Source organism: Lissotriton vulgaris, chromosome 1_2 (genome assembly GCF_964263255.1).
Source record: "Lissotriton vulgaris chromosome 1_2, aLisVul1.2, whole genome shotgun sequence".
NCBI classification, from domain to species: domain Eukaryota; kingdom Metazoa; phylum Chordata; class Amphibia; order Caudata; family Salamandridae; genus Lissotriton; species Lissotriton vulgaris.
In genome coordinates this window covers 144247901-144266371 of record NC_141686.1, presented here as the reverse complement: position 1 = coordinate 144266371, position 18471 = coordinate 144247901, and the positions used below count along the sequence as shown (strand labels likewise).

Below are 18471 nucleotides of genomic sequence, written 5' to 3'. Positions count from 1 at the left end.
TGCCTCTCCCTTTACCTTCAGACTGTACAGCAAGGTTGTGTATAACCTCAAGCTGCTTTATAGTAACCTGGGTGTGCCCTCAGACCTTTCTATCATTGTTTGAGAATTCTGCAATGTGCTGTCAAAGAACCCCAGGCTGGCCTCATCTCAAATGGTACTTAAAACACTCACAGGCGGTCCACAGAGACCCATGGTATGCTCTCGGATACAGCCAGCATGGCCTCAAGATATCCTTAGCCTGTCTTCAGTCATGTCCTAGCAGTACTCGCCCCCCAACAGCCATCCTTGCAGACCCTCGACCTGCACTCAATCACCTCTGGTACCCACTCAAAAGACCCTTGTTGAAATCTCAGCCAGCCTTCAGTGCTTCTAAGAGCCTTCCCATAGCCTTCAGACACTCATTCACCTGGCTAGCATACACTCTGAGACACCAGTTCTTCCTCTGGCCTTGTCTTCAGCAAATTGGGAGATAGGCAACCATGCCTGCCCACCATCAAGCTTTTTCACTGCAAGCATTGAGGGTTTGTAGGAGGGTGTACTTGGGTCACCAGAGAACTGAATTGTAAACTGTTTTAATGATCTTTTAAAAGTGGGGATTGTCCCGTCTCATACTGTGTGTTTTATCTCTGATCACCAGCATTACCTGACTGCCTTGGGTGGTATTGTGGCCATCCCATTGATCCTGTCCAAAGGGCTGTGCCTGACACATGACCCACTGACTCAAAGCCACCTCATCAGCACCATCTTCTTCGTCTCCGGAATCTGTACCCTGCTTCAAGTCATTTTCGGAGTCAGGTTAGTGAAGCTTTGAACTGTTGGAATTAAGATGCTTGTTTTAATCTAGACTGCCAACATATAGACCATTTACTTGACAGTCTTAATCCTCTCACCTATACCCATTCTTTAAAATTGGACCTTCTTCTGGATAGATCCCAATCTTGTAGTCATGTTTTTTAATGATCTAGTTCTGAACCACAGACACTTTGGCATTTAAAATACAGGTCACACAAAGACCGGTCACTCGTGTAACAAAGGCCACTACAGCCCCTGCAGTGCATGGGGGCCTGTGCTCAAGGCGGCCCTCTCTGCACAGTACCCTGCGCTGAGAGATCCTGAGTGAATTCAGAGAGGGGTCCATCTATGTACTTTGCTGAGGGGACTCCAAATTTCATTACTCCACTGCCTATGGTAACTTGGCACAGAACCATCAGGCTTAACTTAGAAGCAATGTGTAAAATATTTGTGAAACACTTCAAACAGTATCAGAGTAAAAATGTGTGTTTGCTTTGTTTGCTTTAAGTTGGCAGGGAATGCCCAAATATGGGTCCTTTGCTCACTTTGCCACTGGATTCAACCTAGCCTGGCTGATGAGGGGTATTACCCCAAAACTTTTCCCAGAATGCTTGTTTCCAGTACAAGAAAGACATGACAGGGCAGTTCGAGCTAGACTTTCCGCATGAGGAATAGGATCAAGACTGAATTGCATATAGTTGGGTCTGAACTCGGGTGCCGAGAACAATGATGGGTTCAAGCCAGATCTGTGACTGGGGTAGAGTTTCTGAAAAGTGTCAGCACTCCATCCATTTACCTGTGTTTCCTACAAAGTAAAGACACAACACAAAAAGGATCCCACACCAAGGGCATCATTACGATGCCACCGCAACGGCAAATGGGACAGCCCGCAAGAGGTGCGGTGGTCCCGCAATGGCAATTGAGATGCCACTGCCACGTGGTGGTGGCATCCCGCATACATTACATTGTGGCGGGCAGTGCTGTAAGCAGCACCCGCCACAATGCAATATATGCATGTTGTGCATTGGCATGCACAACGTGACAGGCACTGCGTGGTGCCTGCCACCTTGTCCATGTCAATGTTGGGGGTACCATAGGTACCCCTAGTGCAATCAACCCCACCCCTTCTGGGGCCTCACAACGGGACCCCAATGCCCATTTCCGCATGCCTTTCCATGGCGGAGTATCCGCCATGGAAAGACAGGCATACTAATATGTATGTCTTTAGACTAAAAGGTGTTAATTGCGGTATATATTTGAAGTCCTTTTGGCATTTTAGTCAGTGAAATATGATATAATACACATGATTTCGTTTTGTATTGAGCAAATATATCAGAAATGCCAATAAAAACTGTTAAAAACATACATTGGGAAAAAACATTTAGGGGCTTATTAGGATGTCATGACGTTCCCCACCGCCGAGCTGGCGGTGGCCACCAGCACGACATTGTAATGATTGAAACCCCTCTCCATATTACAATGGAGGGGGTTTCTCGGTAGACGCAAAATGCGTCTGCCGCTTTTCCGACGGTTGGCAATCGTTACGATTGCCGGCCGGGCGGACTGAGGCACGAATATGGTGGCGGTGCCTACCAGGCACCGCCATCCATATTAGCATGGGTTTACACAAAGGCCTTTCCGTGGCGGCGATGCCATAATGGAAAGGCTGGTGGTAAATGCTTTGGGGGCCCATTGCGGGCCCCGCGCGATGGGGGGCTGCACTTGGGGGGTACCGATGTTACTCCCCTACATTGCCATGCTCAAGGTAGCAGGCACCACGCAATGCCTGTCACATTGTGCATGGCAATGCACAACATGTCTCTTTGACATTGCTGCGAGTGCTGCTTACAGCAGCACCTGCCGCAACGTCAAAGATGCAGGATGGGACCTTCAGGGAGGCATTCGCATCCTAATTGGCGGTGCGGAACTGACGCACCCCTGGCGGCTTGTCCCAGCACCGCTAGGATGGCGGGCGGACTGAAGTCCGCCCACCATCCTAATGGGGCCAAGAGTGAAGACTGATTGATTGTAATGATCTGTCCAGCATTTGGTGATTCCTGACAAGGAATTGCTTTGTTACCAACATTCATTCACCTACTACTGCAGCTGGCCCTGGTCCATAACTATTCGCCTTAATGTTTTTCAGACTCCCTATTCTCCAAGGTGGCACCTTTGCCTTCTTGACTCCCACCCTTGCCATGCTCTCCCTCCCGAAGTGGCAATGCCCGGAATGGACAAAAAATGCTAGCCTTGTAAACGCCTCATCACCAGAGTTTGTTGAAGAGTGGCAGTCAAGAATACGAGAGGTAATATGTGTCATGATTTTTTTGTCTTTATTGATTTTAGTGAGCCTTTGAAATGAATTCGGGTTTTTAAGGATGTTGTCAATACTGTACAATAGGATTCCCTGAAAGACCACCTCCCAAATGATCAAGCTTCATATGCAGAGTTAAAAATTCCACACTCCCTAAGACTAAGTACACTATTTCAGCATTATCTGAGAAGGGGCACAAGCAGAAATCAAATATACACAGCTACAGTACCCAGTTACATTAAAGCTCATTGTTAATGTCAGTGATTGCTTTTGTAGAAGTAGACCTCACCAAGGCCTACTGGTGCTAGGGGTTCGCCCTTCTTTGCGCACTAGTCCTCAGACCAACAAATAGAGATTGGCATGGAAGCTGGAATAAGAAAAAAAACAATTTATTAAACCTCATGAGTGGAACTACTTCTATACAAAACCATCAGGCAGGGTATGAGGTAGCACAAGGAGTACAGAAACTGTGGGTCTTTTATACCCACTCAAGAGCTCAAAAGGAAGCGGTACAAGTACACACAAGACTAGCTATTCACATATATAGACATACAGAAAATGCTCAGTCAACAAAGTAGGAGGAGTAATGAAGTTGCTGATATGTTAGAACAGTCTGACGTTTACAGACTAAGACAGGTGCATGAGCAGCTACAGACTTTTCTGAGCATGCTCAGTCTTACAGGAGCTAAGTATAGACAGTCATTCTAGTAAAGCACAAGGGTAGGCAACAGCGAAGACGGAAAAAACACATGGCGAGCACATGGTCAACCAAAATGGCTGCCCAAAAACAAAATGGCTCAGCTCATGCTAAAAGTGATCTCTGCTAAACTTCCACACTTATCCCTTTCTAACATTTTCTTAAGAAAGGGATTAGAGAACGTCTACATCCACCCTTTAAGTCTCAAGATATGGTTCTGAGCTAGCGCGATATTGGACGGACACTGTAGCTTAGGTTTAGACATATAGATAGAGTGTTTACACATGTACACCCAGCTGATCCATCTAAAGCTGTATTTGCACCATATTTCTTAAAGTTCGGCCATGACATCAGCAACCTCTATGCCATTGATATCAAACACCTAAAACACAAGCACTCAGTTTTAGTCCAATTTTCACTCAGCCAAATGCTCCGTTGTTAGTTACTGTGTCAAAGGTGGCCTGGGAAGCTGGCACTGCTTATTGTACAGATTGTTTAAAAATGTATAATAGTACCTCAGTCGTCTTGAGGGTAAATCAGATATTAATTTAAATACATATTAAACAGAAATAAGTTAGAAACAGGAAACATTAGCAAAGAATTTATGAGAAAATTAAGAAAACCCTTGCAAGCAATTACAATATGAACTGGCAAAAGTAATAGGTGTGGTTGTTCTATAAGTGAAAGGGATTATTTATTAATTGGCAATTATGGGGATAAAGATTGGTGAATGTGAGAATGCATCTATGAATGGATAGATGAGTGATTGCATGGATAGATTAGTGGTAGTATGCATTTAAAATGAATTCATGTGAAAATAGTTGAATAAGTGATTGCATGGACAAATGGTTGGGCAAGTCGATGAGTGTGTGGATTGATAGATGCAACCAGGTTCCACTAGTTTTAAAGACTGAGGGCTCAGACATCCGTAGCAATAACGCTACTTGGGGCCTGATTCTGATGCGGGTTGGAAAGCTTCCCGACCAAATCGGTTTGGAAATGGTTTCCGACCCACTCGGATCGGGAGAGTCCGACAGCCGGACTACAATGCATCCGGATGCTTCCAGATACGATTTAGTTGGACTCCCATTGACTTCAATGGGGGCATATGTTCCTAATCGCATCATACTTGGGCCCTGGGTCGGGAAGACACGTTCCCGATCCGATTTGGAAGAAGCATATTCCATTAGGAGGCCTTCCTAACCGCATCAGAATCAGGCCCTAGGTGGGAATGCTTTCCTAACCGCATCAGAATCTGGTCCATAGTGTTTTGACTTAATATACAATAGAAAAATATTGTGTAACATAAATATGGTGTTGTAAAAATATAATCGAAAGAAATATGGAAGGTAAGAATATCGTTTCAAATGTTGTTTTTAGGTCTCGCCTACGCAGCGCGCATGCGTTGCATAGAATAGGACCTCCTGTCGTCGATGAGCTTTTCTCCCCAAAAACATGCACGCGTTGCATTGTTTTCTATTGCAACTCGCGCATGTTTGGCAATTTCCTCGCGGGAGCCAGCGGCTGGCATATGGCAGAAATTATCGCCACGCCAGCCGCTCCCTCCCTTCCGCGAGTGAATCACGCAGGCCCCCTACTCTCTCCCCTACTCCTGCTGCGAGGTGCGTACCTGCTGCCGCGCCACCTTGTTATATCCCTACTTTGGATAAAGTGGTGCCAACATTAACCTTTGGGTGACTTTACTTTGACAGAGACCTTCGACAACATGTGTAATATGGACTTGGGCAGTTGCTCATTGTTGTCATAGATTGAGTGTTAACACGTCGCTGGACAAACTGGTAACAGCCTTTACAGAGAGGAAAGTAGCGTTTACACTTTTATTTCGTCATCTCTAAAAGGTAGTTTGTGACATTTTACTTTTGAGTGAAGACTGAATGTGCTATTTTTGTTGCAGTTGCCTTTATGAGTTCAAGGTACTTAAAACCCTTGAGCCAGGATGTGGCCAGAACCGGGTGCAAAGAGGAAGCCTGCCTTCTTCGGGAGACAAACAGATGAAAGAAAGTAAACTATTGCTTACACTGCAATCAATGCAACATACACTCCAAATACCACTCATTGCCACATAGTTACATGCCACATAATTACACTGCACTCAATGCAACATACACTCCAAATACCGCTCAGTGCCACATAATTACACGCCACATAATTACACTCTACTGAATGCAACACACACTCCACACAATACCACTCAGTGCTAAATAATTTTATGCTACATAATTACACTGCACTCAATGCAACATACACTCCAAACAATACCACTTAGTGCCACATAATTACACGCCACACAATTACACTCTACTGAATGCAACATACACTCCACACAATACCACTCAGTGCCACATAATTATATGCTACATGATTACACTGTGCTCAATGCAATATACACTCTGAATACCACTCAGTGCCACATAATTACACGCTAAAAATTACACTGCACTCAATGCAGCATACACTCCAAATACCACTCAGTGCCACATAATTACACAGCACATAATTACAATGCACTCAATGCAACACACACTCTAAATACCACTCAGTGTCACATAATTACATGCCACATAATTACACTGCACTCAATGCAACATACACTCCAAATACCACTCAGTGCCACATAATTACACGCCACATAATTAAACTCTACTGAATGCCACACTCACTCCACACAATACCACTCAGTGCCACATAATTACACGCCACACAATTACACTCTACTGAATACAACATACACTCCAGACAATACCACTCAGTGCCACATATTTATATGCTACATAATTACACTGCACTCAACGCAACATACACTCGAAATACCACTCAGTGCCACATAATTACACACCACATAATTACACTGCACTCAATGCAATTTACACTCCAAATACCACTCAGTGCCACATAATTACATGCCACATTATTACACTGCACTCAATGCAACATACACTTCAAATACCACTCAGTGCCACACAGTTACACGCTACATAATTAGACTGCAGTCAATGCAACATACACTCCAAATACCACTCAATGCAACATAGTTACATGCCACATAATTACACTGCACTCAAGGTAACATACTCTGCAAATACCACTCAGTTCCATATAATTACACGTAACATAATTACAGTACACTCAATGCAACATACTCTCCAAATACCACTCAGTGCCACATAATTACATGCCACATAATTACACTCTACTGAATGCAACACACACTCCACACAATACCACTCAGTGCCACATAATTATATGCTACATAATTAAACTGCGCTCAATGCAACATACACTCCAAATACCACTTAGTGCCACATAATTACACTCCACATAATTACACTGCACTCAATGCAACATACACTCCAAATACCACTCAGCGCCACATAATTACACGCCACATAAATACACTGCAATCAAAGCAACATACACTCCAAATACCACTCAGTGCCACATAATTACACACCACAAACTTGCACTGCACTCAATGCAACATACACTCCAAATGCCACTCAGTGCCAAATAGTTACACACCACATAATTACACTGCAGTTAATGCAACATATACTCCAAATCCCACTAAGTGCCCTATAGTTACATGCCACATAATTACACAGCACTCAATGCAACATACACTCCAAATACCACTCAGTGCCAGATAATTACATGCCACATAATAAATCTGCACTCAACGCAACATACACTCCAAATACCACTCAGTGCTTCGTAATTTCACGCCAGAAATGTACACTGCACCCATACAACATCCACTCCAAATACCACTCAGTGCCACATAATTACACGCCACATAATTACACTCTACTGAATGCAACAAACACTACACACAATACCACTCAGTAACACATAATTATATGCTACATAATTACACTGCACTCAATGCAACATACACTCCAAACAATACCACTCAGTGCCACTTAATTACATGCCACACAATAACACTCTACTTAATACAACATACACTCCACACAATACCACTAAGTGCCACATAATTATATGCTACATAATTACACTGCACTCAATGCAACATACACTCCAAACAAAACCACACAGTGCCACTTAATTACATGCCACACAATTACACTCTACCTAATACAACATACACTCCACACAATACCAATTAGTGCCACATAATTATATGCTACATAATTACACTGCACTCAAGCAACATACACTCCAAATACCACTCAGTGGCACATAGTAACATGCCACATAATTACACTGCACTCAATGCATTATGCACTCCAAATAACACTCAGTGCCACATAATTACATACCACATAATTATACTGCACTCAATGCAACATACACTCCGAATACCAGTCAGTGCCACATAATTACACGCCATATAATTACACTGCACTCAATGCAACATACCCTCCAAATACCACTCAGTGCCACATAATTACACGCCACATAATTACACTGCACTCAATGCAACACACACTCCAAATCCCACTCAGTGCCACAACGTTACACACCACATAATTTCACAGCCCACAATGCAACATACACTCCAAATACCACTCAGTGCCACATAATCACATGCCACATAATTACACTCCACTCAATGCAACATACACTACAAATACCACTCAGTGCCACATAATTACACACCACACAATTACATTCTACTGAACACAACATACACTCCACACAATACCACTCAGTGCCACATAATTATATTCTACATAATTACACTGCACTTAATGCAACATGCACTCCAAATACAACTCAGTGCCACATATTTACACGCCACATAATTACACTATACTGAATGCAACACACACTCCATACAATTCCACTCAGTGCCACATAATTATGTGCTACATAATTACACTGCACTCAATGCAACATACACTTCAAACAATACCACTCGGTGCCACATAATTACACGCCACACAATTACACTCTACTGAATACCACATACACTCAACACAATACCACTCAGTGCCACATAATTACACACCACATAATTACACTGAACTTAATGCAACATACACTCCAAATACAACTCAGTGCCACATATTTACACGCCACATAATTACACTATACTGAATGCAACACACACTCCATACAATTCCACTCAGTGCCATATAATTATGTGCTACATAATTACACTGCACTCAATGCAACATACACTTCAAACAATACCACTCGGTGCCACATAATTACACGCCACACAATTACACTCTACTGAATACAACATACACTCCACACAATACCACTCAGTGCCACATAATTATATGCTACATAATTACACTGCACTAAATGCAACATACACTCCAAATACCACTCAGTGCCACAGAATTACACATCACATAATTACACTGAACTCAATGCAACATACACTCAAAATTCCACTCAGTGCCACATAACTACACGCCACATAATTACACTCTACTGAATGCAACACACACTCCACACAATACCACTCAGTGCCACATATTAATATGCTACATAATTACACTGCGCTCAACGCAACATACACTCCAAATACCACTCAGTGCCACATAATTACACGCACATAATTACACTGCACTCAATGCGACATACACTCCTAATACCACTCAGTGCCACATAATTACACGCGACATATTTGCACTGCACTCAATGCAACATACACGCCATATACCACTTAGTGCCACATAGTTACACGTCACATAATTACACTGCTCTCAATGCAATATACACTCCAAATACCACTCAGTGCCATATAGTTACATGCCACATAATCACACTGCACTCAATGCAACATCCACTCCACATACCACTCAGTGCCACATAATTACACTGCACTCAATGCAACATACACTCCAAATACCACTCAATGCCACATAATTACACACCAGATATTTACACTGCACCCATACAACATCCACTCCAAATACCACTCAGTGCCACATAATTACACACCACATAATTACACTCTACAGAATGCAACACACACTCCACACAATACCACTCAGTGCCACATTATTATATGCTACATAATTACACTGCACTCAATTCAACATGCGCTCCAAACAATACCACTCAGTGCCACTTAATTACATTCCTCACAATATACTCTACCTAATACAACATACAGTCCACACAATACCAATTAGTGCCACATAATTATATGCTACATAATTACACTGCACTCAAGCAACATACACTCCAAATATCACTCAGTGACACATAGTTACGTGCCACATAATTACATTGCACTCAATGCAACATCCACTCCAAATACCAATCAGTGCCACATAAATACACACCACATAATTACACTGCACTCAATGCAACATCCACTCCAAATACCACTCAGTGCCACATAATTACACGCTAAGCATGGGTGAATTTTGCGAATCTCGCGTTCGCGAATTTTGCGGATTTGCGAACTCGCAATCCGCAAAATCCGCGAATTCTCGCGAATTTGCAGATTTTTTTTTGTGTGTTCGCGCGAGTTTCTGCCAGTTCGCGAGGGTTTTGTACAATTTTGCAAACGCGAACTTACCTGTCGGGTCGCAAGTTTTGCGAACTTGTTGTTTCTACGTGTCCAGCCTGTTTGGGACACTCTTCTTCATCACTGCCACTCTCTGTCACCACTGCCACTCTCTGACTACTCATGCCACCCTCTGGCCCACACATGCCACCCTCTGTTTCATCACAGCACCCTCTGGTTGTCCAGTGTACATTATTGTGGCAAAGCAAAGCACACCTTCCCTGCCTCAAGTGACCTGAATTAATTTGGGGCTGATTAATGTGTCACAGAATATTTTTTTAGCTGGCACCTGCTTCCTTAGTGCTTCCTGATTAGTGATCTTTTGCACTTGCTAAGTGCTTTCATTGTTGCAAAATTAGTTACAACACCTGCCCTGCCCCAACTGACAATAATGAATTAGGGGCTGATTAATGTGTCACTGGATTTGAACTTCCAGCCTGGCTCCTGCTTGTCTCCCTTAGCTGTAATTCAGAACCTTTGTGGCATATGTGTAACTATTCTGAGGGTCACATAATAGTTGCAAGTAGGCAACTGAACTCTGGAGGGGCCCCTCAGGAAGCACTACAGGAAATGGCTACTAATGATGAGCTTGAACTTTTGAACCTGGTAAGTAGTTTCAGTTTTGCTAAGATCGTATTTCTGCAATTTAGCGCTTATTCGCGGTGCGCGAAGTTGAACTGGGAAGCCGCGAACTCACGCGAACAGTGCGAGCAAGCCATAAAATCCGCTGCTCGCGGATTTGCGGATTTTGCGGGAAATTCACGAATCTCGCGGATTGCGAATTTACCAAAAATCCGCAAAATCCGCAAGCGGAACGGATTTTCCGCCCATACTTATTACACGCCACATAATTAAACTGCACTCAATGCAACATACACTCCAAATACCACTCAGTGCCACATAATTACACCTTAAACAAAAACTACTGGGTTTGGGCTCCCAACAGCACCGCTTGCCACAAGCTAATACCAAACAACAGAAGATGCACGTGCTGCCAATAACTTGACTGCCTTATTTTTGGCTAAACATCAGAGTTGAAACAAATGTTTATATTGACCACAGGGTGTCGTGTATTTATTTAATTTCAAATTGGATTTATTTATTCATTTTTATCTCAAAGACATCAGATTTTTTAAGTTCATTATTTAAGACCTTATGTACAACATAAACAACAAAATGGCATATATTCAAAATGAACAATTTTTTACAAATAAAGAGATTAGAACACTTTGGACGGATCACACACTATCAGTCATACAACTTTCACACCACACTATTTACACTATATATACAAACACATCAACAAGAAACAATATGAATTATTTCAACAATGTAATCACTTAGATTACAATAAAGCCAAAAACATTCGTATTTTGTCAGAACCGTTTGTCAATTTTTTCAGTTTTGATTTTTCAGTTTAGGTTTATAAAGTCTACGCGTTTCGAACTCAAAAAGTGATGAGTTCTCATCAGGACTGAGGTCTGTAAAAGAGAAAGGGGAGAAACGTATTGGTGTGCTATTCAACTATACTGCTACACTGCCTTTTTCTACTACCAGCTAAAGCCTCTTACCTCTCAGTGAATCGGAAACCAGAAAAGACTGTGGGCTTGTCCAGGAAATCAACCATCTATCATAAGAAACATATCACACCATTACCTACTAAACCATGTCTATTTTTCAAAACACATGCAGGCAAACACCTCTCAATTATGCTTACATGGTTAAAGAGAGTCTAAATCCACGACTATTTGTCGAGTCCGCCTGGTGGGTGCTGTCAATCTGTTGAGAAAAAGGGGAGCCGGTAAGCTTACGCGGCGGTGGTGGAGCGTGAGCAAACAAGTGAGCTGGGCGGGTGTGTCTCACCTTGGAAACGGAGAATCAATCTATGTGTCCGGGTTAACAATCAGCGCCGGTATTTCTGAAAAATAGATGGGAAAGTACTGTCAAAGCTGGAACCGCGATGTCTCCGTCGTTAGATTTCCCAGTGTGTGCTAAAGTTTGCGGTGTAGCGATTCTTACCTCAAGTCAGTCGCGTCAGCGCGGAGCAGAATTTCGTTGCCTCTGCCGGGCGGCCTCGCTGTGCAATACTTCCGGGTCCGCGAGGATCCTGGGAGTCGTAGTAGCAACATAATATTCCACGCTTTAAATATCTTAACTTTGAATGCTCCCCGATGAGTGAATTCGCTCGATAGAATCACCATTTATTTGACAATTAAGTTGGACATCGTATCTCCGGAGTATTTTAGGGCAGCGCTCTGGATTTTTGGCACCTATATGCAGAGAATTTTCGGGGCTCGTTAAAAAATGCTCACTTTAATATATGGTGGATTGTGGGAGTTGTGGTGTATCCATGTTTGATGCGGCGTCATGTGATGACAGACGTATTTTAATGCTCTTTATAGTTGTGTAATGACGGGGGTTCGATGGAAAAGACTTGATTTAATCTGCAGTAATTGGTGGTGTGCATGCTTGATGAGACAACAGTTTGTGGCTCGCAAAACCAATGATGTATACAACGAGCAGGTCACAATCGTTGTACGGTATCGTTCAGCTTATTTGCATTGGCCAGGGGAGGACCACCTAGTATCAGTGTGTGCGTTCCCTTAAATTAGATGTGCGACAGAAATGATCAGAGGAAGGACCAAGTATCCTTTATTATGTTCAATGATGTAAATTCAGAGTTTGAACATTTCTGACATTTCATTTAATCTGGAAAATGCTGTATTGAATTTGACAATTAACATCGCTTCCATTTTTGTTAATTTCGCGTCTAAGTTTCCACCTCTGGCATCATTTTCAACCTTTGCAATGACTGTCCAGATTAAATCCGTGTCTTTGTGTTGTTTTTCATTCCAATGATTAACTAGAGGTGCTGTGGCCACATTATTCCGAATTCTTGATTTGTGTTGCTGTATTCGGAGGCGGACTTCTTGGTTTGTTTTTCCAATATATGCCAGGTTGCAGGGGCATAAAATTCCGTATACCACATAACGCGATTTGCAGTTGGAAAATTTGTCATGTTTCCAACTAATTTGATTGTATGTGAAAACTGTTCCTTCTACCGTGGTATCACAACATGTGCATGTCCCACATTTGTTGTGTGCCTGGATTGGTGGTAAGTTTAACAAAGTCCGTAAATCTGGGTTTATCTTTTTGGGCAAAGCAGCTCTGATCAATTGGTTGGCGACACTGTGATTCTTTTTGAAGGCAAAAAGGGGTTATTTTTTGAAGGTTTGATCCGAATTGCGTAGCAGATGCCAGTTTTGTTTTACTACTTTTTTCAAAGCATTTGAGTTGGGACAAAACGTGGATACAAAGACTAACCTGTCTGTTTCTTTTTTTGCTCTTCTTTCCAAGAGGGTATCACGTGGAGTCCACCATGCTCTTTTTGCTGACTTCCTTAGTAGTTTTTTCAGGTAACCACGTATGAGTAAATTAGCTTTAAGATTGTTTGCATGTTTCCAGTATTCCTCCTTGCATTGGCAATTTCGTCTTATCCGTAGATATTGCCCATATGGGAGGTTGTCTTTTAGGCTACGTGGATGATTGCTATGGAAATGGAGCGCCCTGTTGCGATCAATAGATTTTTTATGGAGTGTTGTTATCAACTCACCTTCACAGGGGTACACTTCTACGTCAAGAAACGGCATTTTTTCCGTCGAATGTTCCGTGCTGAATTTAATTGTTGGTACCCTATTGTTGATCCAATCATGGAATCTTTGGAGTTCCTCTTTTGATCCAGACCAGATGAAAAAAATGTTGTCTATATAACGATACTAATGGGATATCCATTGTACGTAGGGATTATTGTTATAGACGAATGCCTCCTCATATTTTGCCATAAATAAAACAGCTAATTCAGGGGCAAATGGGCATCCCATTGCCACGCCACCGACTTGGAAGTAGAATTCTCAATCAAAGTTGAAATAATTCTTTTTCAACGCGAATTCTGCAAGTTTTAAAATGAATTCGGTTGGTATTGGGTGTGGTCTTGGTCTTTCCTCTAAAAATGCTTCAAGGACATAAATGCCTTCATCTGGTGGGATTTGAGTATAAAGTGAAGTTATGTCCATTGTAACCATTAGCTGGGAATTTTTATCAAACTTGATTGTCATGAGCTTGTTGATGAAGTCCGTGGTATCTTGGATGTGGGATTTGACTTCCGATAGGAATGGTTTGAGATAGAAATCTACAAACTTGGAGATAGGCTCCAATAAGGATTCACAACCGGATACTATTCGGCGTCCTGGGGGTGTTTTTTCATTTTTATGTATTTTAGGCAATACGTAAAATAAGGGTGTCCTGGGATGTTTTATTTTTAAATACTCGTACTCTTTTTTGCCTAAAAAACCTTGTTCGAAGCCGTCATCGATGATTTTATGTAATTCGTTTTTCAATTCCAGAGTAGGATCTTTATTGACCTTCTTCATTTAGTTGTCTTTGTTTTTGTTTCTTCATTTAGTTGTCTTTTGACTTCCTTCATATGCAATTCTTTGTCCCAAATGACAATAGAACCACCTTTGTCGGCCTGCTTTATAATAACTGAGGTGTCTGTTTTTAAGTTGTTTAAGGCCTGTGACTCTGCTTTTGATAAATTGAATTTAATGTGTTTATTCTTTTTCTCCATTTCCATGACTGCTGATAGAATAGTCCGTTCAAAGGTCACTACTTCCTTTGGTATTTTACTTGTTGGTGGGCAGAATGATGATTTGTTCCGTAGTCCTGTTATTTCGAGCCTAGGTTGGTAGGGCTGTTCTGTGAAGTATGTTTTGAGTCTTATCTTTCTACAGAATTCAATTACCTCGGTCTTGAGTTTCACGAAATCTGTATGTTTAGTTGGGACAAATGTTAAGCCTTTTGTTAGAATCCTCTCTTCTTCACATGTCAAGGTTTTGTTTGACAGGTTGAATATTGGTGACAGGACTAATTTTTGTAATTGTGTCGTCTTGTTGACATCTCCCATGGTTGGGGGTCAAAACGAGTTTTTCCTTTCTGGAAGTGGGAGTGAAGGTGACGATCCCACACCAAGGAGAAACAACAACAGGAGAGGAGGATTCCAACAAAATCAAGGATTCCAACAGCAGCAACAAGGAGCTTTTTTAGGCAGGGGTCAAACCAAACCGCGTGGAAAAACTCGTTTTGCCCCCCAACCATGGGAGATGTCAACAAGACGACACAATTACAAAAATTAGTCCCGTCACCAATATTCAACCTGTCAAACAAAACCTTGACATGTGAAGAAGAGAGGATTCTAACAAAAGGCTTAACATTTGTCCCAACTAAACATACAGATTTCGTGAAACTCAAGACCGAGGTCATTGAATTCTGTAGAAAGATAAGACTCAAAACATTCTTCACAGAACAGCCCTATCAACCTAGGCTCGAAATAACAGGACTACGGAACAAATCATCGTTCTGCCCACCAACAAGTAAAATACCAAAGGAAGTAGTGACCTTTGAACGGACTATTCTATCAGCAGTCATGGAAATGGAGAAAAAGAATAAACACATTAAATTCAATTTATCAAAAGCAGAGTCACAGGCCTTAAACAACTTAAAAACAGACACCTCGGTTATTATAAAGCAGGCCGACAAAGGTGGTTCTATTGTCATTTGGGACAAAGAATTGTATATGAAGGAAGTCAAAAGACAACTAAATGAAGAAACATGCTATCTGAAGGTCAATAAAGATTCTACTCTGGAATTGAAAAACGAATTACATAAAATCATCGATGACTGCTTCGAACAAGGTTTTTTAGGCAAAAAGAGTACGAGTATTTAAAAATAAAACATCCCAGGACACCCTTATTTTACATATTGCCTAAAATACATAAAAATGAAAAAACACCCCCAGGACGCCAAATAGTGTCTGGTAGTGAATCCTTACTGGAGCCTATCTCCAAGTTTGTAGATTTCTTTCTCAAACCATTCCTATCGGAAGTCAAATCTCACATCCAAGATACCACGGACTTCATCAACAAGCTCATGACAATCAACTTTGATAAAAATTCCCAACTAATGGTTACAATGGACATAACTTCACTTTATACTCAAATCCCACAAGATGAAGGCATTTATGTCCTTGAAGCATTTTTAGAGGAAAGACCTAGACCACACCCAATACCAACCGAATTCATTTTAAAACTTGCAGAATTCGCGTTGAAAAAGAATTATTTCAACTTTGATGGAGAATTCTACTTCCAAGTCGGTGGCGTGGCATTGGGATGCCCATTTGCCCCTGAATTAGCTGTTTTATTTATGGCAAAATATGAGGAGGCATTCGTCTATAACAATAATCCCTACGTACAATGTATATCCCATTGGTATCGTTATATAGACGACATTTTTTTCATCTGGTCTGAATCAAAAGAGGAACTCCAAAGATTCCATGATTGGATCAACAATAGGGTACCAACAATTAAATTCAGCATGGAACATTCAACAGAAAAAATGCCGTTTCTTGACGTAGAAGTGTACCCCTGTGAAGGTGAGTTGATAACAACACTGCATAAAAAATCTACTGATCGCAACAGGGCGCTCCATTTCCATAGCAATCATCCGCGTAGCCTAAAAGACAACCTCCCATATGGGCAATATCTACGGATAAGACGAAATTGCCAATGCAAGGAAGAATAATGGAAACATGCAAACAATCTTACAGCTAATTTACTCATACGTGGTTACCCGAAAAAACTACTAAGGAAGTCGGCAAAAAGAGCATGGTGGACTCCACGTGATACCCTCTTGGAAAGAAGAGCAAAAAAAGAAACAGACAGGTTAGTCTTTGTATCCACGTTTTGTCCCAACTCAAATGCTTTGAAAAAAGTAGTAAAACAAAACTGGCATCTGCTACGCAATTTGGATCAAACCTTCAAAAAAGAACCCCTTTTCGCCTTCAAAAAGAATCACAGTGTCGCCAACCAATTGATCAGAGCTGCTTTGCCCAAAAAGATAAACCCAGATTTACGGACTATGTTAAACTTACCACCAATCCAGGGACACCACAAATGTGGGACATGCACATGTTGTGATACCACGGTAGAAGGAACAGTTTTCACATACAATCAAATTAGTTGGAAACATGACAAATTTTCCAACTGCAAATCGCGTTATGTGGTATACGGAATTTTATGCCCCTGCAACCTGGCATATATTGGAAAAACAATCCAAAAAGTCCGACTCCGAATACAGCAACACAAATCAAGAATTTGGAATAATGTGGCCACAGCACCTCTAGTTAATCACTGGAATGAAAAACAACACAAAGACACGGATTTAATCTGGACAGTCATTGCAAAGGTTGAAAATGAAGCCAGAGTTGGAAACTTAGATGCGAAATTACCAAAAATGGAAGCGATGTTAATTGTCAAATTCAATACAGCATTTTCCGGATTAAATGAAATGTCAGAAATGTTCAAACTCTGAATTTACATCATTGAACATAATAAAGGATACTTGGTCCTTCCTCTGATCATTTCTGTCGCACATCTAATTTAAGGGAACGCACACACTGATACCAGGTGGTCCTCCCCTGGCCAATGCAAATAAGCTGAACGATACCGTACAACGATTGTGACCTGCTCGTTGTATACATCATTGGTTCTGCGAGCCACAAACTGTTGTCTCATCAAGCATGCACACCACCAATTACTGCAGATTAAATCAAGTCTTTTCCATCGAACCCCCGTCATTACACAACTATAAAGAGCATTAAAATACGTCTGTCATCACATGACGCCGCATCAAACATGGGTACACCACAATTCCCACAATCCACCATATATTAAAGTGAGCATTTTTTATCGAGCTCCCGAAAATTCTCTGCATATAGGTGCCAAAAATCCAGAGAGCTGCCCTAAAATACTCCGGAGATACGATGTCCAACTTAATTGTCAAATAAATGGTGATTCTATCGAGTGAATTCACTCATCGGGAGCATTCAAAGTTAAGATATTTAAAGCGTGGAATATTATGTTGCTACTACGACTCCCAGGATCCTCGCGGACCCGGAAGTATTGCACAGCGAGGCCGCCCGGCAGAGGCAACGAAATTCTGCTCCGCGCTGACGCGACTGACTTGAGGTAAGAATCGCTACACTGCAAACTTTAGCACACACTGGGAAATCTAACGACAGAAACATCGCGGTCCCAGCTT

General features: G+C 41.8%; 1 protein-coding gene across 1 annotated transcript in view; it reads left to right on the top strand.

Moving 5' to 3' along the window:
- The window catches only part of LOC147734708 (solute carrier family 23 member 1-like), a 218669-nt gene that overhangs the window by 69792 nt on the left and 130406 nt on the right, over window positions 1-18471 (top strand). The window contains exons 3-4 of the mRNA XM_086953612.1: window positions 638-795; window positions 2939-3098. Of these exons, the coding sequence (XP_086809738.1) occupies window positions 638-795; window positions 2939-3098 (318 nt within the window). The remainder of the gene's footprint in view (window positions 1-637; window positions 796-2938; window positions 3099-18471) is intronic.